General features: G+C 38.4%; 1 protein-coding gene across 1 annotated transcript in view; it reads right to left on the minus strand.

Annotated features, from left to right (window-relative positions):
* LOC130923086 (1-phosphatidylinositol 4,5-bisphosphate phosphodiesterase beta-1-like) overlaps positions 1-23,574 on the minus strand; it is a 55,385-nt gene that overhangs the window by 20,699 nt on the left and 11,112 nt on the right. Inside the window, exons 6-18 of the mRNA XM_057848512.1 lie at positions 22,402-22,455; positions 19,601-19,676; positions 15,577-15,677; positions 14,066-14,229; positions 13,842-13,988; positions 11,397-11,554; positions 10,508-10,590; positions 7,214-7,298; positions 6,956-7,121; positions 6,742-6,800; positions 3,596-3,692; positions 3,408-3,492; positions 2,950-3,074 (exon numbers count right to left, since the gene is read on the minus strand). Of these exons, the coding sequence (XP_057704495.1) occupies positions 2,950-3,074; positions 3,408-3,492; positions 3,596-3,692; positions 6,742-6,800; positions 6,956-7,121; positions 7,214-7,298; positions 10,508-10,590; positions 11,397-11,554; positions 13,842-13,988; positions 14,066-14,229; positions 15,577-15,677; positions 19,601-19,676; positions 22,402-22,455 (1,400 nt within the window). The remainder of the gene's footprint in view (positions 1-2,949; positions 3,075-3,407; positions 3,493-3,595; positions 3,693-6,741; positions 6,801-6,955; positions 7,122-7,213; positions 7,299-10,507; positions 10,591-11,396; positions 11,555-13,841; positions 13,989-14,065; positions 14,230-15,576; positions 15,678-19,600; positions 19,677-22,401; positions 22,456-23,574) is intronic.

Here is a 23,574-nt window from a genome sequence, read left to right on the forward strand (position 1 = left end):
TCCATTGTAGATTTGGCTTTATGTTTTGGATCATTGTCCTGTTGGAAGATAAATCTCCCTCCCAGTCTCAGGTCTTGTGCAGATACCAACAGGTTTTCTTCCAGAATGTTCCTGTATTTGGCTGCATCCATCTTCCCGTCAATTTTAACCATCTTCCCTGTCCCTGCTGAAGAAAAGCAGGCCCAAACCATGATGCTACCACCACCATGTTTGACAGTGGGGATGGTGTGTTCAGGGTGATGAGCTGTGTTGCTTTTACGCCAAACATATCGTTTTGCATTGTGGCCAAAAGTTCAATTTTGGCTTCATCTGACCAGAGCACCTTCTTCCACATGTTTGGTGTGTCTCCCAGGTGGCTTGTGGCAAACTTTAAACGAGACTTTTTATGGATATCTTTGAGAAATGGCTTTCTTCTTGCCACTCTTCCATAAAGGCCAGATTTGTGCAGTGTACGACTGATTGTTGTCCTATGGACAGACTCTTCCACCTCAGCTGTAGATCTCTGCAGTTCATCCAGAGTGATCATGGGCCTCTTGGCTGCATCTCTGATCAGTTTTCTCCTTGTTTGAGAAGAAAGTTTGGAAGGACGGCCGGGTCTTGGTAGATTTGCAGTGGTCTGATGCTCCTTCCATTTCAATATGATGGCTTGCACAGTGCTCCTTGAGATGTTTAAAGCTTGGGAAATCTTTTTGTATCCAAATCCTGCTTTAAACGTCTCCACAACAGTATCTCGGACCTGCCTGGTGTGTTCCTTGGTTTTCATAATGCTCTCTGCACTTTAAACAGAACCCTGAAACTATCACAGAGCAGGTGCATTTAAACGGAGACTTGATTACACATAGGTGGATTCTATTTATCATCATCGGTCATTTAGGACAACATTGGATCATTCAGACATCCTCACTGAACTTCTGGAGTGAGTTTGCTGCACTGAAAGTAAAGGGGCCGAATAATATTGCACGCGCCACTTTTCAGTTTTTTATTTGTTAAAAAAGTTTAAATTATCCAATAAATGTTGTTCCACTTCACGATTGTGTCCCACTTGTTGTTGATTCTTGACAAAAAAATTAAATTTCATATCTTTATGTTTGAAGCCTGAAATGTGGTGAAAGGTTGCAAAATTCAAGGGGGCCGAATACTTTTGCAAGGCACTGTAGTTAGATCAACCTGTTACTGAAAAAAATAACGCTGTTCTATAACTGCGTTTTTTCTAACGGCGTTATTCCCAACACTGATTAAGACCTGCGAGTCCAAGAAATCTTTATAAATTCAGCCACTGAAGCCAGTTAGATGCAGCAACATGTAATTTGGTAGACACGTATATCATGAGTATATGTACAAAAAAAAATTTGAGGACGCAATGCCAGAAAACACGCAAAAAGTCTGGCATTTTGGTAATTTTCAGTTTCAGTCAGTGGCCATTTCCAATGGTCCTTTAAAAAGGAAGTGAACTGATCTCCATGCAGATCTGCTTTAGAGCAGTGATGTTTTGGTGCTGTCGTTGGGCAACACGGACTTTCAACTCCCTCCACAGATTTTCTACGGGGTTGAGATCTGAAGACTGGCTAGGCCACTCCAGGACCTTGAAATGCTTCTTATGAAGCCACTCCTTTGTTGCCCTGGCTGTGTGTTTGGGATCATTGACATGCTGAAAGACCCAGCCATGTCTCATCTTTAATGCCCATGCTGATGTAAGGAGATTTTCACTCATTCTCTCGATAAATGGCCCCATTCATTCTTTTCTTTACACAGATCAGTCGTCCTGGTCCTTTTCACAGTGGGTATGGTGTTCTTCGGATGCAATTCAGTATTCTTTCTCCTTCAAACACGAGAACCTGTGTTCCTACCAAAAAGTTCTATTTTGGTTTCATCTGACCATAACACATTCTCCCAGTCCACTTCTGGATCATCCAAATGCTCTCAAGCGAACCGCAGATGGGCCTGGATGTGTACTTTCTTCAGCAGGGGGACACGTCTGGCAGTGCAGGATTTGAGTCCCTGGCGGCGCATTGTGTTACTGATAGTAGCCTTTGTTACTGTGGTCCCAGCTCTCTGTAGGTCATTCACTACGTCCCCCCGTGTGGTTCTGGGATTTTTGCTCACCGTTCTTGTTATCATTTTGACGCCATGGGGTGATATCTTGCATGGCGCCCCAGATCGAGGGAGATTAGCAGTGGTCTTGTATGTCTTCCATTTTCTAATAATTGCTCCCACAGTTGATTTCTTTACACCAAGCGTTTTACCTATTGCAGATTCAGTCTTCCCAGCCTGGTGAAGGTCCACAATTTTGTCTCTGGTGCCCTTCGACAGCTCTTTGGTCTTGGCCATAGTGGAGTTTGGAGTGTGACCGATTGAAGTTGTGGACAGGTGTCTTTTATACCGATAATGAGTTAAAACAGGTGCCATTAATACAGGTAACGAGTGGAGCCTCGTTAGACCTCGTTAGAAGAAGTTAGAGCTCTTTGACAGCCAGAAATCTTGCTTGTTTGTAGGTGACCAAATACTTATTTTCCACTCTAATTTGGAAATAAATTCTTTAAAAATCAAACAATGTGATTTTCAGTTTTTTTTGTTTTTTTTCCCCCCATTCTGTCTTTCATGGTTGAGGTTTACCAATGTTGACAATTACAGGCCTCTCTAATCTTTTCAAGTACGAGAACTTGAACAATTGGTGGTTGACTAAATACTTATTTGCCCCACTGTATTTCTGAACGTTTAGCCTCTAATGTCAGTCTCACTTGGCAACGGGAAAATTGGTCAATATGACTATCATGGGTAAACCAGCAAAAACAGTACCAAGTTAATATCCATGCCAAAAAGAACATGACGTTTTTTTTAAGTGGCTATTATAGGCTGCTTTCACTAGTCCTTTAAAACAAAACACTTACTACATATTTAAAAAAAACTGGAAAAATAGCAGAAAAAAGTGAAACTTCTGCTTTCCCTCACCTATGGTTTGATAATTGAGGGCCACAAGTTGACAGCCAGCATTCCAAAAAAGCTGCGGCATGAAGTTGGATGAATCCACCCGGGTTCCTTTGGGATATATCCGACTCAGCTGAGATTTATTGTATCTGTTTAGTTAAGAAATGTTTCATTTTACTTCGTAATGCTTTGTTGCAGAGCTTGAACGGCAACAATTACAGACAACCATACATTATTAATGTGCTGCACAATATTGCGAGCTGTTCCTAATATTCTGACCTTCGAACACAGATATTGCAAAAAAGCGTGAGTCCACAAGTAGCTGAACTGTGAATACAGCTCTTGCATCTTGAATGACAGATCAAACGCATTCTTTCAGCATAAGTTATTAGCAACGCTTCTTTTCAAAAGCAGTCATATCTGAAGCGAAACAAGCAGACGGGATGTGAGCGGTCGCCCTTGGCAACCGTTGCTAAGGATACTCCACAAACTCCACCGGTGACTTGGTGAGGTGCTCCAGAGCTTTGGTCTCCACAAATGACGACATGTGGTAACAGCGGGCTGCTTCTACACAAACACACGCGTACCAAATGACAGGACACACACTTGAGTACATTTCTCCTTCATTAAACACAGCAAAGCTTTCACAGTAAACATCCGGTTTTATTACTCTTGGAGACTTCGAAGGAGTTGAACTTAGTAGGCTGTACGTAGTTGACCAGAGTGGACATCTCCTCCGTGGCCACGGCCTCTCGTTCCGACGAGCCCTGAAACAACAAATATAGATGAAAACGAAACGGTAAATGGACTTACACTTGTATAGCGCCTTTCCACCATCAAGGGACTCAAAGTGCTTTGACAATATACAGTGGGGCAAATAAGTATTTAGTCAACCACTAATTGTGCAAGTTCTCCCACTTGAAAATATTAGAGAGGCCTGTAATTGTCAACATGGGTAAACCTCAACCATGAGAGACAGAATGTGGAAAAACAAACAAACAGAAAATCACATTGTTTGATATATAAAGAATTTATTTGCAAATCATGGTGGAAAATAAGTATTTGGTCAATACCAAAAGTTCATCTCAATACTTTGTTATGTACCCTATGTTGGCAATAATGGAGGCCAAATGTTTTCTGTAACTCTTCACAAGCTTTTCACACATTGTTGCTGGTATTTTGGCCCATTCCTCCATGCAGATCTCCTCTAGAGCAGTGATGTTTTGGGGCTGTCGTTGGGCAATACGGACTTTCAACTCCCTCCACAGATTTTCTATGGGGTTGAGATCTGGAGACTGGCTAGGCCACTCCAGGACCTTGAAATGCTTCTTACAAAGCTACTCCTTTGTTGCCCTGGCTGTGTGTTTGGGATCATTGTCATGCTGAAAGACCCAGCCGCGTCTCATCTTCAATGCCCTTGCTGATGGAAGGAGATTTTCACTCAAAATCTCTCGATGCATGGCCCCATTCATTCTTTCCTTTACACAGATCAGTCGTCCTGGTCCCTTTGCAGAAAAACAGCCCCAAAGCATGATGTTTCCACCCCCATGCTTCACAGTGGGTATGGTGTTCTTCAGATGCAATTCAGTATTCTTTCTCCTCCAAACACGAGAACCTGTGTTTCTACCAAAAAGTTCTATTTTGGTTTCATCTGACCATAACACATTCTCCCAGTCCTCTTCTGGATCATCCAAATGCTCTCTAGCGAACCGCAGACGGGCCTGGATGTGTACTGGCTTCAGCAGGGGGACACGTCTAGCAGTGCAGGATTTGAGTCCCTGGCGGCGAATTTTAGTAGCCTTTGTTACTGTGGTCCCAGCTATTTTAGTAGCCTTTGTTACTGTGGTCCCAGCTCTCTGTAGGTCATTCACTAGGTCCCCCCGTGTGGTTTTGAGATTTTTGCTCACCGTTTTTGTTATCATTTTGACGCCACGGGGTGAGATCTTGCTTGGAGCCCCAAATCGAGGGAGATTATCAGTGGTCTTGTATGTCTTCCATTTTCTAATCATTGTTCCCACAGTTGATTTCTTCACACCTAGCGTTTTACCTATAGACCCTACTCACCTACGTCACAAAATGGGCGTGTCGCTGTTTCCGGCCGCCATATTGTACCTCTTTTTCAGACCTATTCTCATTGTTTTCAATTAGTCGAGCAAGTTATAGAGCAATTCATGGAAGCCCCGGTGTTATCTGACGCTGTAAACTCATTGGATCCGTTGCATAAAAGGCGTTACGTGGAAAAGCTTCAGTTTATCCATTCGCCAGATCCGTATTTGATGCCTAAATCGATGTTTTTCGACCCGCTGGCTTCGCCTGACATCTGATATCCTGATATTTACAACTATCTTGTCCACACAAAATCAGCCTATTCTCACGAAAGTTTGAAAAACTTTAAGAGCTTGGAGGCTTATAAATGCTACGTTGCTGGTTGGGTGAAACAGGTCCTCGTACACGAAAATTCGGCAGGAATCTTGTGCTCAGAAGGTGAGTTACGAAATTTTCAATTCAAAATCTTTTGTTCTTGCTAACATCCACTGTCAAGTCTAATGTATTTCATATCATTTGTCAATGGAGCTAGGGCTTTTAATGTTTATATGGTTTAGCGATAGCACTCTCACTGTATACATATATAATACGTAATAAATAGATTGTCCCTAGTTGAATTTATTTTTTGGCTTTTGACCTCAATAGTGAAATTGTAAATTAATTGTATGACAACTGTCTGATTATCCCCTTATAATTATATATTTTCAGGTAGTTCATTCACAACGTCTGAGTGTATGTTGTCGGCGATTAGCCTAGCAATGATCTTAATTGTGGTTCTCAGCCCAAAACCCTCTAAATATATATTAAATGCATCTTACCAGATATAAAATTACTACTACGTAATCTGTGGTAGTCGTTTGGAGCCCAGTTTTCTCGTCGAATTGCAGCAGTCAATCTCGGTCTCCTCTTCGGGTCTCTCGGAATACGGTAAAAATTCAAGTCTCTCCGTCTATCTTCTCTGTTTTTGCAACCGACCGCCACATACGACTTCACCATTTTGATTATTAATGTTAACGAGCAGAAAAACACGCCATAATAGGAGGAATTTACGAAGCGCTAATGCATTAACATGACTAGTATCCGGACAACATGGCGCGGGGGCGTGGCTGTGACGTCACGTGAGTAGGGTCTATTGCAGATTCAGTCTTCCCAGCCTGGTGCAGGTCTACAATTTTGTCTCTGGTGTCCTTCGACAGCTCTTTGGTCTTGGCCAAAGTGGAGTTTGGACTGTGACTGACTGAGATTGTGGACAGGTGTCTTTTATACCGATAATGAGTTAAAACAGGTGCCATTAATACAGGTAACGAGTGGAGCCTCGTTAGACCTAGTTAGAAGAAGTTAGACCTCTTTGACAGCCAGAAATCTTTGTTTGTAGGTGACCAAATACTTATTTTCCACTCTAATTTGGAAATAAATTCTTTAAAAATCAAACAATGTGATTTTCAGTTTTTTTTTTCTCCACATTCTGTCTCTCATGGTTGAGGTTTACCCATGTTGACAATTACAGGCCTCTCTAATCTTTTCAAGTAGGAGAACTTGCACAATTGGTGGTTGACTAAATACTTATTTGCCCCACTGTATGTTCATTTATCTACTGTTGTCTCAAGATCAGGGGTAACATGGGGTCGGATACGTGGCTAGGTGACCCTGGTGGGGAATCGAACCCATAACCTCTGGGTTAGGGACTACTCCACCATACATACATTAAAAAAAAAAAAAAAAAAAAAAGACAAATTGTTGAACAAATAGAAAATCCCTTGCTGTCCAGACCTTTTTCCCGTCATCGTCGTCATCATCATCGTCTTCCTCGCTCTCTGCCTCCATCTCAGCTGGAAATATGAAAAAGCATTTTCATTGCCACACCATTATTTTCATCGATGGCTACCATTGACGACGATAGGCATCCAATCCGTTTGTACTGGGAGGTTTCGTAGCGATTTGCACTGAAACATGATCACACTAGTACTTCTACTTCAGCTATTACCTGTAGTATTGTTGCTAAGAGAGACAGGCTCAGGGTCCTGATTAGCCGGCTGCTCCGTCAGTCTCTTGACATCACCGCTGACGGAGGCTTTGTGAGATTTCTTGTTCTTGATCAAGATTTTGCCCATCAGCTCCTGAGGACTTGGCAGCGGCGTACCTGACTCCAGCTGTAATAAAATCATGATAAAGTCTTTAACGTAATATTTTTAAACGGTTTGTGTATGTGTGTGTTTAGGGAGGTGGGGTGGGGTGTTCTAACCGGATATTTGTCCAGTGGGTCGATCAGTAACGCGTCCCCAAAGATGGATCGACAGTATTCAGCCATTTTTGCTTGCTGTTTCAAACTGAAAGACAGATACAGGGTGACACACACAAAAACAGTCATCACCAAAACCTGAATAACTTTTGATATAATTAATCAATTCTTTTTATTTTTCAGACAAACCAATGAGAATTAGGCCATGTCCACACCAAGCAGGGTTTCTTAAAACCGAGGATCCTGCCCTAATACATTGGGAAAAAAATAACTGTGTCCACCAGTGGTCGACTTGGCAATTTTGGGGCCTAAGGCGAACATATCCAGGGGCCCTCTTCATGGGTCAGGGGTTAAATAGGTGAGAAGGGTGTGGAGGAAATATGTTCTGGTACACTAGGGCTGTCCTAAACAACAAATTTTCTCCTGATTAGTCAGCCGACTATAGTTTTACGATTAATCGACTAATCTAATAATTTTCTTCTTTTAAAAATTTTTTTTTTTTTACTAATTTAGCAATGACATTTTTTTTTGTCGCTTATTAATTCACAAAACTATTTTGGAACACTTAAATTCTTGATTAATGTACAAATAATCATGTAAATAACAATAATTAATCACAAATAAACAATGGGGATTAAATGCTGATAGCATTTACTAGTGCAAAAGAATGGAAAGTAAACAGATTCAGAACACTGACTTTGCCTTTCCAACATTATTCAAAACAATTCTTCGTCTAAATATTCGCTGCCAATCATATTTGTCATAAAGAATGTCATTTGAAAGCTATTCGTAGTGTAGAGTCTGTATTATGTAGTATTTACTGAACATATTGTTATATTATTTCTGAAGTATGTGGGATTACCTCCAGAAATAATTATTTATATGATGAACATGACGTGCTTTTGCTGTTAACCACCTGTTGAGTGTTATTGTATGACTGATTGGAACTGTACTACATCGTTTCGCCACACGGTGTGCTGTCGTATATTTTATGTTCGGTGTGAATAAGAAGGAGAAAGTTAAAAGAGGCATTAGAGGCCTGTTCTCAACTTCTCCCTCACTGCACTTTGGCTCCCATGGAGAGCATGTTCGCTCATGTGTTAGAAATAAATGATAGCCGATGTGCAAAGTAGCAAGTGAGCTGTAAAAATAGCGAGCTTAGGGGCGTGAAAACCGTGGGAGAGCTAAGTGAAGCTAACGAACAGCTAAGCGGAGCTAAGCAATGCTAAACGGCGCTAAATGAAGCTAAGCGACTGATACTCAGTCCGTCGTTGTGGAACAGTCCATTGTAGTGCGTGTGTTTGTGTGTGTGTGTGGGGGGGGATAATATTAATGCAGCATTTAAATGGCTTTCTTTTTTGTTTTGTTATTTGTTTGTTTGGTATGCTAACATAATTATACATGACGAATAGTTGGGGTTGCTGCTGGCTCCGGTGGCCCAAGCCCTTGCTTGTTGGGGCAGGGGCAGCTGGTTGGGGGCCCCCTACTGGTTGGGGGCCTAAAGCGATTGTCTACTTCGCCTGAATAGTAGATCCGCCTAAGGCAGGGGTGTCCAAACTTTTTGCAAAGGGGGCCAGATTTGGTGTGGTAAAAATGTGAGGGGCCGACCTTGGCTGACGTCCTTTACGTAGAAAAATATATTTAAGCACATTTTAGCAAGCCATTCTGTGTGTCACATTTGCTTTATTCATTTATCTATTTATTTTTTTAGTTAATAATTTAAACAATCTCGCAACTAGCCTTTGTGGCGTTATCTTTCGACTCTTGGGATCTTGCGAAATAGTGCTGCTGTGAAAGTAAACTAGCTTCAAGTTGCTTCAATTTCTCGCTGCGTATCTTCCCTGTAATCTTGTCGTACATGTCAGCGTGTCTTGTGTGGTAATATCGCCTCACATTGAACTCTTTAAAAACAGCGACTGTCTCTTTGCAAATGAGGCAGACACAGTTGTTGCGTATTTTAGTGAAGAAATAGTCCAATTTCCACCTATCCTTGAAGCATCGGCCGTCGCAGTCAATTTTGTTTTTTGTTGTTGATTGTTGCCATTTTAGAAAATTGGAAGTCAAGGGTCACATGGGGTAATGTTGCTTAGAGGGCTGCTGCCTTTTAGTGGGTAAATGAGGAGAAGCATTTAATGTGTAAGCAGTACTGCTGACCAATTTAATAAATCTGTGTGCGGGCCAGACATTATTGATCTTATGACAGAGGCTAGGGGCCGGATGAAATTTGACCACGGGCCGCATTTGGCCCCCGGGCCACACTTTGGACATGTCTGGCCTAAGGCGTCCACATCTGCATGTTTGTAAAAAAAAAAAAAAAAAATTCCACAGCCAACCTCTTACATTCATTTTAAGTACATTTATAAACAGGGGCGTTACCGAGGGGGGGGGGGGGGCTGCCCACCCAAAGAAAACTGGATGTAGTACTAACGGCAGTCTGGGCACCGCGTATGGTATCCCAGTCATATAGTACTGATGTGTTTTAAGTTTTAACCTTTGCGTTGTTGCCTCCTCTTTCACCTTAAAAAAAATTAAATGAAATGTTGGTTTTGTTCCTAGGGGGCGCTACACACATTTACGGATATTTTGATTTGTCTTTTTTTACAATTTATCAAAGTTTTCAGAACCACTTCCTGCTACGTGTGGACATGGCCTTAATTTTCCAAGAGTCTACCAAATTTGAACATTGAGATGCCATGGACTTCTGAGGAAAAGACATTTATAGTTGAGGCATATTTTCGGCTGAAGTTTATCCACGGAGCTCAAATGCAATTCAAAGAAGGGTTCTGATGTCGTGAATTTCCCGTCCACTCAATGATCTACAGATGGGTCAACAAGTTCAGAACCCATGGGACTGTGCATAACCTCAATGGTAAAGACACAAACAGGCAATCACACACTAGACGTCCGCGGGAGGGTCATAGAGAACTTTGCTGGCCGGATCCAAATGTGCCCGCTCCTTTGTAGCACATTTTTTGAGCGCCAGTGAAACAAAGAGTATTTGTAGTACAGACTTGAAACATTTATGTCTGCTATATAGGCTTGACCTAATGTTGCTGAAGTTTTGTGTCGATCTAAATAAAATTTTGGAAGTTATTCGATTTTTGGTAAGGACCTTTTTTTCTTTTTCTTTTTGTGTCACCCTTTATTTAACGAATCAGCAGGGAGATGTAAGTTTTGAATTTTGAAAAAATGTTGACAAATTTCAATCTGGTGTTAATTTATTAGTATGAGTAATTTTGAAAAGGTTTCTTCATAATAAAGTATGTTATAAAATGTAAAATTGTAAAAATAACTCACGAGTCAACGTGATTCTCAAACGACAAGATGACTGGGAAAGGAGATGTCTTGAAGGCGCACTCTGCAATAGCCTCAATAACCTCCTGAAAAACAAAACAAAACCAAAAAAAATAATTTAATTAATTAAAATAAATCATAATAATTAATAGACAATAACTGAAACTGAGGATAATGAAAAAAATTGGGGCTTTTTATGTTCACTTTGGGATTCCAGAAATTGTAAAAAACTCATTCAGGATTAAAATTATATATATATATTACAGTACCTTGCAATACAAAAATTAGGAAAAAGGGGAAAAAATAAAAAGGCACGAGTGTGATAAAATATTGTTTCATAACTTTCCAACAATAAAAACCCTGACAATTATTTGTAGTTTATTTAATCTAGTTTCGTTTAAAGTTGATTTTTATTTATCAACTCATAAAACAATAATAAAAAAAATTATTATGATAATTAATGGTGTATAGATGATAGTAACTATAAATGGGGATAAAACATGAAAATGATTTTTTAGAGACAAAATGTGATACACTAATTTCAATGGATGAAAAATATGACATTAAAAAAAAAATTTTTGCTTCATAAAATCAAGTAAAAATTGTAAAAAAAAAAAAAATAAAATAAAAATAAAGCTTTCCATCTCTTGTAAAACATTGCAAAAAACATAATGTTTAATATACGGGCGACAGTACCTGATCAAAAGCAATGTCATGAAACCAATGCAGATCATTTAAATTTCCTCATCTTTTAAGCAAGCAAACAAAAATGATTACTAAAATAAAAAAATAGAAAAAAAGCACTATCTGCACCCTTCAGTAAGAACTAAAATGGAATTTCAAAAAAAGGGAGCATTGATTTCTCAGTCACTTCCTGAGAATGTGTGTTGACCTTGAAGGAGATCTCCGAGGTCATTGTGAAGCCGTGCGTGATGACGGGCTCTTCCTCCGCCGTGCGACCTTTCCACACGTCCAGCTCCACACAGCGACATCCGGCCAGCAGGACTTGTCGGTACATTTCAACCGAGGAGCTTCCTGCCAGCTGGCCCGCTGGGAAAAAAAAAAAAGTCATAAAATGAATGGATGGCACCACCATAAACTCACCATAGAAGTCCAATCCACTTGACAAAGGAACTGACAAGACCTAGTGTAAATGACTTTAAAAACAAAAATGGTTGCTCAAAGAATCTAAATAAGTTAATAATGAATTTCTTAGAATTATGATAACAGAAAAAACAATGTTTTTCAACACATAAAATGACACAGCTTTTGAGCACAGCCATCGTGTGGCAAATGTGACCCCAGTCACACCACGCACATACAGCTTGTAAATGCTGATACATAGACTTCATAATGATATTGACGGGACACATCCCCATACACTGCGCCACGCCTTCAAGTAGGGGGTCGTCCCACACTCCGCTTCAGTCGGTCGAAGTTATTGTATAACACATGCAGCGATCCAACGCCGGATTTAGGTTGAAAAAGTACGAAAGCTGTAACGCATACAAACACGAAGGATAGTCTCAGGAGTGATTTGTTCGAGGATTCAAGGTAATTATTATAATTTCCGTACCATGCATGCATTTTGAAACGTTGTGCAAAAAACATCAATGGGAGAAATTAACCGCTACAGCTAGGGTTGTTCCGATCATGTTGTTTTTTGCTCCCAATCCGATCCCGATCGTTTTAGTTTGAGTATCTGCCGATCCCGATATTTCCCGATCCGATTGCTTTTTTTTTTGCTCCCGATTCAATTCCAATCATTCCCGATAATTTTTCCTGCTCATACACATTTTGGCAATGCATTAAGAAAAAAATGAATAAGACTCGGACGAATAAATACATTCAACATACAGTACATAAGTACTGTATTTGTTTATTATGACAATAAATCCTCAAGATGCCATTTACATGATTAACATTCTTTCTGTGTGAGGGATCCACGGATAGAAAGACTTGTAATTCTTAAAGGAAAATGTGACTTTGTATATTGTGACTAAATATTGCCATCTAGTGTATTTGTTGAGCTTTCAGTAAATGATACTGTAGCCATTTAACTTCTGCCCAAATGCATGATGGGAAGTGCAACCATGACTGTGCGTCGTGGTACCAGTTGATATATCTTCTCTGCATAGGGTACAACTACTACCTTACTTCCCCACATTGCTTCCCACGATTATTTTAATCGTTGGGAGACGGATTGTAAGGCTTTAGCCATTTAAAAAAAGGCTCCAAAGGCTGCCAAAATTCACTCTACTCATTTTACGCTGCCTTTTAGCTCTATATACTGTATGGGTAAAACAGTGCCATTATAGATTGAACGCGACAATGCGTGAGTGGGTCGTGCAGCGCACGCGTTAATTGCGGTAAATATTGTAATTAGAAAACAATTTAATTAAAAAAAATATATATAAATATATATATTAAAAAAAGGCATGTCTGATATTTTTTTGCCGATTCCAATACTTTGAAAATGATGTGATTGGACATCTCTAGCTACAGCATTGGTGTCGTAACTCGTACGTATTTACGTAAAATAAATGGTAACTGCCCGTTGTTTGCTTTTAACCAAGAATCGAGACTGTTTTAAGTCCATATCAATAAAGAATTCGGGGATTTAAGCATTTATTCACAAGAATTTTCAACGTAAAAAGCTCTTTGTGGTGACAAGGCGGCGCCACAGTGGCTTAAAGACTAGCAGCACATTTGACATATTTCCGTAAAATAAATGGTAACTGCCCGTTTTGTTTTGTGCTTTTAACCACGAATCGAGACTGTTTTACGTCCATATACATATAGAATTCAGGGATTTAAGCATTTATTCACAAGAATTTTCAACGTAAAAAGCTCTTTGGGTTTCCACTCGGTCAGTTTTGACGGAGATAGGCCCCCTATTAATCGGCCCTGCGCCCCGTCAATATATTATAAAGTCTATGGTTGATACACTTCAAAGAGGTAAAAAAGTAATTAAGAAAACAGGGATGCACTTTCTATGGTTTTTGTACCTGTGTGATATGTCTCTGTCTTTCAACATTCTCCGTGTGGGACTTCACTTCCAATAAACACGCATACTAAAATGGGTAACCAATGCGTGACAAGACGGCAGAATAATTTGAGTTACTTCCATTTGATTGGCTAAAATATTACCGGCATTTAAATATATATGACCACTGCTATTTTGCCTACTTCTGCAAAATAATGGCCATTATTCATGTGTTCATCAATGAAATTCAGTTTTTTCCTCCAAAACAGTCAAAAAAAAAATTCAGCTGGGATTTCCTTGAACAAAACCGTGCCTATCTCTTTATTTGCTGCCTTGAGATCCAAGTTTTACCTGTCAGGTAAGTGTTGTGAGAGGAGTTGACAAAGTAGTGCGACAAAGGGAAGCTCATGTCTTCCGACTGGTCCAGTTTGTCAGGGGGGATGACGCCGTTCTCATCGCTGGACAGATAACTGCTAAAGGCCTGGACTGAGATCAGGCCTGACCATCACACACGAAAAGATACATTTTTTTAGACGCAATTTCTTTTCTTTCTGATGCGTGTCTGGTATTGTCACCCTGCTCCAGCAGCCTCTTGTCGCTTTGGTGTCTTTCCAGGAGTGTCTGCGTCTGAGCAGGCCTGAGAGGTGGGTACAGGATCTCGTTGAGTCTGGGGTCCCGCTGCTTGTTATTGATGAAGTCTGTCATCTGATCCACTGACACGGTACCGCCGTCGCCTCCCCTATACCAGGGCACATTTTAAAATAAGATATCTTTAAAAAATCTAATCCTCAATATTACAAAAAAATAATTTTCATGTTGTCATTACATGATGTTGTGTTTAGCCATAATGTACTTTTCTTTAAATCCAATGTGGTACGGGCATTACCATAAAATTTTGAAAAAGTGAAGTGCTGTGAATAAATGACAGAAATAGTGGAAAATAGAGGCTTCTCAAATGAACTTTTCAATACAAATAACAAAATTTTTTATTTACATGGTCTTAATGGGGTGATGTATGTTGATATTTAAGAAAAAAACTTTTAATCTAGTTTGGAATAAAGCTGTAACATGACAAAATGTGGGTAAAGTTAATCTTATATTCCTTCTTTTTCCTTTTCAGAACATTTTTTGTTTTGAATAAAATTATCCCCAAACTTATCTTTTTTTTTTTTTGTTTGTTTGATTTTTTAAAAATTTCATCCATTTTGGAATGAAGCTCAACCAAAAAAATGTGGAAAAGGTCAAGCTTATTTTCGTACAGCTTCCTTTCTAGAACGTTTTATTTTGATGAAATTACGCCCCCCACCGAAAATAAATATCATTTAAAAAATATATATATTTTTGTAATCCTATTCATATATTAGAAAATATTCATGCATTCATTCCAAAATATATATAATTTATAAAGTATGTTTTTGTACCTAAATATTAAGAATTCACATATTAAAAAAAATATAAGTAACATAAAAAACTGCATTAAAATGGTTTAACCATGTACATTTTTAATACAAATATAAAAAATATTTTCAAAAAATTCCGTTTTCAGTTTTTTCGTACTCGGGTTTTCGGTTCCGAGTAAGAATTTTCGTTTCGTTCCATCCCTACAAATTATTTTCCTTTTCGGTTCATTTCGAACCATTCCATTAATTTGGAGACATTATCTTTCAAATTTATAGTTTTAGGTTGTTTGTACTGGATGTGTTGTGTAGAATTTAAATGAGATTATACACTCAGCCGTTTTCATCAGAAAATGTATGAAGTGAAATTTATTTTCCTTTCAGTTCCTTTCTGTACCATTTTTTCTTTTATATAAATTAGCCCCCATAAGTTAAAAAAAAAAAAAAAAAATTATTAAAAAAAAAAAATGGATGTCCTTTTTACAATTTAAAAAAAATGTGGAATAATATAATCTATCAGGAATACTTTCCTTCTGCATACGTATTTTCAAATTTTGAGGGCAAAATCAAATGCAAATCTTCCGACATAATAAAATGCAGCGTGAATACTTTCCAGCTGGAATTGAACATAGAAGTCTTCATCATTCTGCTTTCTCAAAGAAGACAAATAAAATCCCCAGCGCACTTACTGCAGTTTAAAGATGTTGGCGAGCTCTGGTCGAGGGCAAAGGTGCTCCAGGAAGCTTTTGTACACCTCCAGAGTGAAGTCCTCCAGTTTGATCGCGTCGCCCTGTGAAGTGCAAGAAAAACATCAAACGTGCTGGAGTGCTCGAACACTCCGTACTTGAAGTAAAGTGGACGACCCAGATATGTTTGAGTTGAGCTGTCCCCTCCGTGCACCCTGAGTCTGAGTTGAGCTGTCCCCTCCTTGCACCGTGAGTCACCATACGAGAGAATTTCGTCAGATAAAAAAGAGAATATGAAAGAAAAGAAAGACGAGAGCACGCAGAGGACGTTGACCTCGGCTAATCAATGGCGAATGTTGAAGATGTTCCTATTTCAAACAGTCTGAAATATTCACACGGCATCCAAGGGAACAAAATGTCTGGCAGTGACTCATTATGTTTAAGTACCGTTGAAGGCGATAGATGTCTGAACCATTTCGACAGTCATATTAGGTTGGGCGTCTGTCGTCATCAATGGCAGCCAGTGATATAGTGGAACCCAATCTGAGCTGCATGAAACTGGCTGACACCATGAATTTTGCAATATTGTTATATACAGTGGGGCAAATAAGTATTTAGTCAACCACCAATTGTGCAAGTTCTCCTACTTGAAAAGATTAGAGAGACCTGTAATTGTCAACATGGGTAAACCTCAGCCATGAGAGACAGAATGTGGACAAAAAAAACAGAAAATTACATTGTTTGATTTTTAAAGAATTTATTTCCAAATTAGAATGGAAAAAAAGTATTTGGTCACCTACAAACAAGCAAGATTTCTGACTGTCAAAGAGGTGTAACTTCTTTTAATGAGGTCTAACGAGGCTCCCCTCGTTACCTGTATTAATGGCACCTGTTTTAACTCATTATCGGTATAAAAGACACCTGTCCACAACCTCTGTCAGTCACACTCCAAACTCTACTATGGCCAAGACCAAAGAGCTGTCGAAGGACACCAGACAAAATTGTAGACCTGCACCAGGCTGGGAAGACTGAATCTGCAATAGGTAAAACGCTTGGTTCAAAGAAATCAACTGTGGGAGCAATTATTAGAAAAGGGAAGACATACAAGACCACCGATAATCTCCCTCAGTCTGGGTCTCCATGCAAGACCTCACCCCGTGGCGTCAAAATAATAGTAAGAACGGTGAGCAAAAATCCCAGAACCACACGGGGGGACCTTGTGAATGACCTACAGAGAGCTGGGACCACAGTAACAAAGGCTATCAGTAACACAATGCGCCGCCAGGGACTCAAATCCTGCACTCCCAGATGTGTCCCCCTGCTAAGGAAAGTACACGTCCAGGCCCGTCTGCGGTTCGCTAGAGAGCATTTGGATGATCCAGAAGAGGACTGGGAGAATGTGTTATGGTCAGATGAAACCAAAATACAACTTTTTTGTAGAAACACAGGTTCTCGTGTTTGGAGGAGAAAGAATACTGAATTGCATCCGAAGAACACCATACCCATTTTGAAGCATGGGGGTGGAAACATCATGCTTTGGGGCTGTTTTTCTGCAAAGGGACCAGGACGACTGATCTGTGTAAAGGAAAGAATGAATGGGGCCATGTATCGAGAGATTTTGAGTGAAAATCTCCTTCCATCAGCAAGGGCATTGAAGATGAGACGTGGCAGGGTCTTTCAGCATGACAATGATCCCAAACACACAGCCAGGGCAACAAAGGAGTGGCTTCGTAGGAAGCATTTCAAGATTCTGGAGTGGCCTACCCAGTCTTCAGATCTCAACCCCATAGAAAATCTGTGGAGGGAGTTCAAAGTCTGTGTTGCCCAACGACAGCTCCAAAACATCACTGCTCTAGAGGAGATCTGCATGGAGGAATGGGCCAAAATACCAGCAACAATGTGTGAAAAGCTTGTGAAGAGTTACAGAAAACGTTTGGCCTCCGTTATTGCCAACATAGGGTACATAAAGTATTGAGATGAACTTTTGGTATTGACCGAATACTTATTTTCCACCATGATTTGCAAATAAATTCTTTAAAAATGAAACAATGTGATATTCAATGTTGATCCAAAAACTCCATGTAGCATGTATCACTGAGTGTCAAGACACAGCTGTGAATGGCCACAGATGGATTTTGGGGGGGATTTTATGGGTGAAACATGGTAATATCACAAGGGTCGCGATGCAGAAATCGCAGACATCAAGGAGTGGTCAAGATTTTCTTTTTCATATACCTTTTAAACGTTGTTTTTCAATTTTTCTTTGTTTGGATCGATTATTTATCATCTAAAATATTGGGGAAAAAGCGAAACTAATGAAAAAAATACGATCAAGCGATAGTGACGAGGTAGATATCCGTGACTTTTTTACAGACGCTAATTTTTTCATTGCGACGTAATTTGTTAAAAGTTTAAAATATGCGAGTGACCAATTTTTTTAAAGTCGTTTGTTTTTTAAACTAAATATTAGACATCCATTAATGATTCTAAGCCAAAAATGACGGACATTTTGAATAATTAATGCGATTACTTACCTTCTTTTTATGGCTAGGTTGAAACAAAAGAGGTTGCGCGACATCTGTAAACGGGGGTTTCCAGAGTAAAACGGACACATTAAAAATAGTTCTGGGACTTTATGTGCCATGAATCTGCTATGGCAGCATATAGACATATTGTTCTACCAAACACAACAGTTGTTTTGGCTTAAAATACAGCAGTTTATTTTAGAGAGGGGTGCAAGAGCAGAAACTGCTTTTTCAGCATTGTCTGTGTTTTCCACCATACACACTTTATAATATAGTTATTTGATTTACTCTCATACATTTGTGACATGTACAAATCATCAAAAGGTAGACCTGTAATATGTTTTCATAAAGGTAAACCAAAGAGCTGCCCACTTAATTTAGAATAGAGATTATTTTTAAAAATATATTTTTGAAAAATGTATCACTTCAATGCTTCTGTAAAGTAAGTAAGAATGCAACGTTCTTTTTAAAACTTAAATGTAATAAATCTTCTTTGTAAGTAAAACAAGTTCTTGAGCTTGAATCATACAAAAATATATACATATTTTATGAATGATTAACTTTAAAAAAATATATATTTGATTTACTTTTTTTTTTAATGTAAACTTTTAAAACACATTCTATTTCTTATTGTATCCTCAATTGATAAATTCATTATAATAATATACTTTAGTGCCATTTTTTCCCATTTTATAAGGAAAGACAAACTGCATTTAAAATTTTAACTTCATTACAAATTGAAATCCATGTTTTAGACCACAATACACTCTTATTTGCAAATATATCAAACAAAACATACACACATCTAGAAACGTATACAGGTAGTCCCTGGGTTACTAACAAGTTCTGTTCCTAGGCTGGCGTTGTAACCGGAATTTCCGCGTAAATCGGAATTACTCCTTTAAGTACCCCTAAATACAAAATAACTGTCCAAAAAACAAGTATTATACATCATATTAATAAGGTAAAGTAAAAAATAAAATACTGTGAGGTACTGTATGTTGTGTTAAATGCTGTTATACTGAATGACTATTCGGGCTAAATCGCTTTACTGAGAGCAAAGGGTGCTGTGGAAAGAGTAGGGAGGCGAGAGAGTGGGGATATCATGGCCGCTCAGGTTGCAAGCGTCGCATCTCTTAAAGCGAGCCCACCGTCCGAACTAAAAAAAAAAACGGATCGGGACTCGCAAGAGATGTCGGCGCCGGGGGAGAAGCAGCAGGAACTGCAGGACTGCTGGGGGATGAGGGGATCCTAACATGGCAAAAACTATCCTGTAGGTACTGTTTACACGACATAAAAAAAAGTCAGGGGACAGAATGGTGGAGTCGTCGAAATCACTTAAATCATGGACGTTGTAATCCGACTAGCTGGGATTAGCTGTAATCCCTATTTTCCTTTAAAAACGTTGAGCATTTATGCCAAGAACTAAAGTATTCTGCAAACTGAAAATTTCGACAAAGTTTTCTGAACCTCGCCAAAAGCAGAAAAATGATTCGACAGACCCGTCCATAAGGAAGTCGGCAATTCTCCAGCGCGTTCTCCACTCGCTTCCTGTCTGACGAAAACAAGCGTACAATACTGAAAAAAAGAAGAAGATGAATCACATTAAAATTTCCTCACATCCCAGAGTCACTTCAAATTCTACAACACGTCTCAACACGTCCTTGAAAGGACTCAAGTCGAGCCCAAGTCTGGGTAGATGACGGAATACTTGGCTACGGTCCATTTCCTAATGCCGACTGGCATTGACACGTTTCTTTTTTTCCTGAATATTCTCCTGATTATTATTTTTTTTTTTAGCTTTGACTTTAGAGCAAACACTTACGAGCACGTTTTTGTGGCAGTGAACTCAACTCACTTCAAAACAAGCAGCAGATACAGTAGCGAACCGTACTTGGAAAAAACAATTCATTACCATTCTGAAAAAGCAACGTAGGGATGCTGTGCTCTCCCATGAGTCACTTTGTTTAGGTTTTTGGTTACTTTCTATTAATTTTGGAACATTTTCGGTTTACTTTCTTGCTGACTCATTGGCTACCATTGACAACACTAGGCACCGATATAATGTTTGCTAACTCCTAGTCACAAGAAAGTGGATGTCTAGAGCCGTCAATGGCACTGAAGGAGGAACATTTAAAGCCAGACATTGTCAATGGCAGGCAATGAATTAATTTTAAGTCAATTCCTTGTTAATTTTAGGGTACTTATGGGTCACTTCCTACACATTTTGCAGGCATTTCTAGGTCACTTCCTGTTTATTTATGGTCACTTCCTGTGAGTTTTGTAGCATTTAGGGCCACTTTCTGTTGATTTTGGACAATATCTAATGATTTAGGGGCATTCCAAGGTCATTTGTTGTTTTTGATGCAATTCAAAGAAGTTTTTTTTTTTTGTTAGTGAACAAAAAAAAAAAACGATTTTTTTTCAAGTTGAAAATTACAATGGAGTATTAAGGCCAAACAGCGAAAGTCAAAAAAAGAAAAAAAAAAATAGGGCTGTCAAGCGATTAAAATTTTTAATCGAGTTAATCACAGCTTAAAAATTAATTAATCGTAATTAAGCGCAATTCAAACCAACTATAAAATATGCCATATTTTTCTGTAAATTATTGTTGGAATGGAAAGATAAGACACAAGATGGATATATACATTCAACATACTGTACATAAGTACTGTATTTGTTAATTGTAACAATCAACAAGATGGCATTAACATTAACATTCTGTTAAAGCGATCCATGGATAGAAAGACTTGTAGTTCTTAAAAGATAAATGTTAGTACAAGTTATAGAAATTTTATAATAAAACCCCTCTTAATGTTTTCGTTTTAATAAAATTAGTAAAATTTTCAACCAAAAAATTAACTAGTAGCTCGCCATTGTTTATATCCATAATTACACGATGCTCACGGTGCTTAAACCCATAAAATCAGTCGCACCAAAGCGCCAGCAGAGGGAAACAAAAACCACAAGTAACAAGTGTGCATGACACTGTGCTGTCATTTTATTCTGTTTGAGCGGGGCATGTGCGTTAATTGCGTCAAATATTTTAACGTAATTAATTTAAAAAATTAATTACTGCCCGTTAACGCATTAACTTTGACAGCCCTAAAAAAAAAAATAATAATAATAAAAATAAGACTGCCAGTATAAGGTCATAATATTTCAAAATTAAAGTCAAAATACTGTGTTAATAAAATCATAAGTTTTTATGCTATGAAAAATAAGTCGCAATGTTATGAGAAAAAAAGTTTTGAAATTACAAGAATAACGTCTTACCTTGTAATATTACGAGATTAAAGCTGTAATGTATTACAAAATTAAAGTTGTTATACTATGCAATATGTATGGATGAAGTATGGCAAATTTAGCTAAGTTAGCTGCTACGTACTTTGCGTATTGCTGACCGGCCAAATTAAAATGAACAAATAAATTTGGACCAATGATAAAGCATTAGTATAAATTGTTACATTGATTATAATTTGAGGTAGATTTACTAAAAGATTAAGGATTTATTTATTTGTGAAATTGATTCTAAAATACAGCCTCATTGGATGCTCTCTATATTGTTCATTTTAACGGAGAAGGTGAAGCGCTACATAAAATAGGTAGTAGCTTATTTTTGAAAAAAACAAAAAAACAAAAAAAAAACGTAATATAATGACTTTTATTGCATATTAATCACAACTTTAATATTGTAATATTATGTAACTTTACATATTATTACGAGAAAAAACTTGTTATGTACGTACGTAGCATTATGACTTTACTCTCGAAATATTAAAACGTACTACTTAATTCTCTTAAAATCATGACATTTTCTCGTAATGCAAACTTACGTGAAATTTTGTTTTTGCCATTAGAAATCAATAGAGCTTTTTTGGTCGAAACCCTCATGTTTTTGCCGCAACCATGAACGTTAGAGGCGAGATTGAAAGACAGCCCGCGTGACATGAGTTTTAGGAATGTGTGGAATTATGAGATAAAATAAATTAAATATGCATATTTTATGTCCCCTCAACTAAACATACAACAAAGACAGCTTCACTTCCCAAACACGTGCGTGTTCCTTCATGCGCTGAGCGATTAGCAGGTCAGCGCTGAATTAAGCACCTTGTCGGATCCTGTCCCTGTTTTTGCTTTCCCAAGTGCACGTGGAATTGAGTTTATTTCGGGAAGCAGTGGACGGGAAAGAGCAAAGTTATGAAGTTTTTGCGAGTCTCCGTGGAACAGCTCGACGGGATGCGAAACGCATTGCCAACAGACGGATTGCGGAAGCCGCAAGGAAGAAACGGGCCGCACTCACTTCTTGACGGGAATTCTGCCTTCGCCATTGGGCTGTAGTGTCAACTTCACGTACCTGCACCAACAACATACCCAAACATGTGCATTTTAACCAATCTGATATATTTTGTTCATGTCATGACACAAAATATATCAAAATACATGTATTGCCAGAATACACAATTTTGTTCATATTGACAGCTCTAGGCAACAAGTGTTTCCGGCACGAATGTGACTTACACATGGAGAACATAAAAAAAAAAAAAAAAAAAAAATAGAGAGAGAAAAAAGAAAGGCTAAAATTGAAAATCAGTAAAAATGACAGGGATTAAGATAAAAAGACAAAAAAATAGGAAATATAAGAAAGGGAATGTCTTGAACCAACAATAAAAGGAAATTGAGGAAAAAATACAATGTTTTTTACATTGTATTTTTTCCTCAATTGGAACAAAAAAAACAAAACAAAAAAAAAAACAAAGGAAAATTGGAAGGAACGGGAAAAAGGGAATCAAGAATGCATATTTTCTTAAATATTATTGTAATTAATATAGCCAAATTACCGAGTCTTATTTCTATCTTTAATTGTACTATTTTACAGCTGCATTTTGTACAAAGCAGTCATAGACTTCATAATTATGATTATATATATATATATATATATATATATATATATATATATATATATATATATATATATATATATATATATATATATTTACAGTACAGTATATGTACAGTTGGGCAAATAAGTATTGTCATGCTGAAAGACCCAGCCACGTCTCATCGTCAATGCCCTTGCTGATGGAAGGAGATTTTCACTCAAGATCTCTCGATACATGGCCCCATTCATTCTTTCCTTTACATAGATCAGTCGTCCTGGTCTCTTTGCAGAAAAACAGCCCTAAAGCATGATGTTTCCACCCCCATGCTTCACAGTGGGTATGGTGTTCTTCAGATGCAATTCAGTATTCTTTCTCCTCCAAACACGAGAACCTGTGATCCTATCCAAAAAGTTCTATTTTGGTATTTTCATCTGACCGTAACACATTCTCCCAGTCCTCTTCTGGATCATCCAAATGCTCTCTAGCCAACCGCAGACGGGCCTGGACGTGTACTTTCTTCAGCAGGGGGACACGTCTGGCAGTGCAGGATTTGAGTCCCTGGCGGCGCATTATGTCACTGATAGTAGCCTTTT

The sequence above is a fragment of the Corythoichthys intestinalis genome, chromosome 10 (genome assembly GCF_030265065.1).
Source record: "Corythoichthys intestinalis isolate RoL2023-P3 chromosome 10, ASM3026506v1, whole genome shotgun sequence".
Taxonomy (NCBI): Eukaryota; Metazoa; Chordata; class Actinopteri; order Syngnathiformes; family Syngnathidae; genus Corythoichthys; species Corythoichthys intestinalis.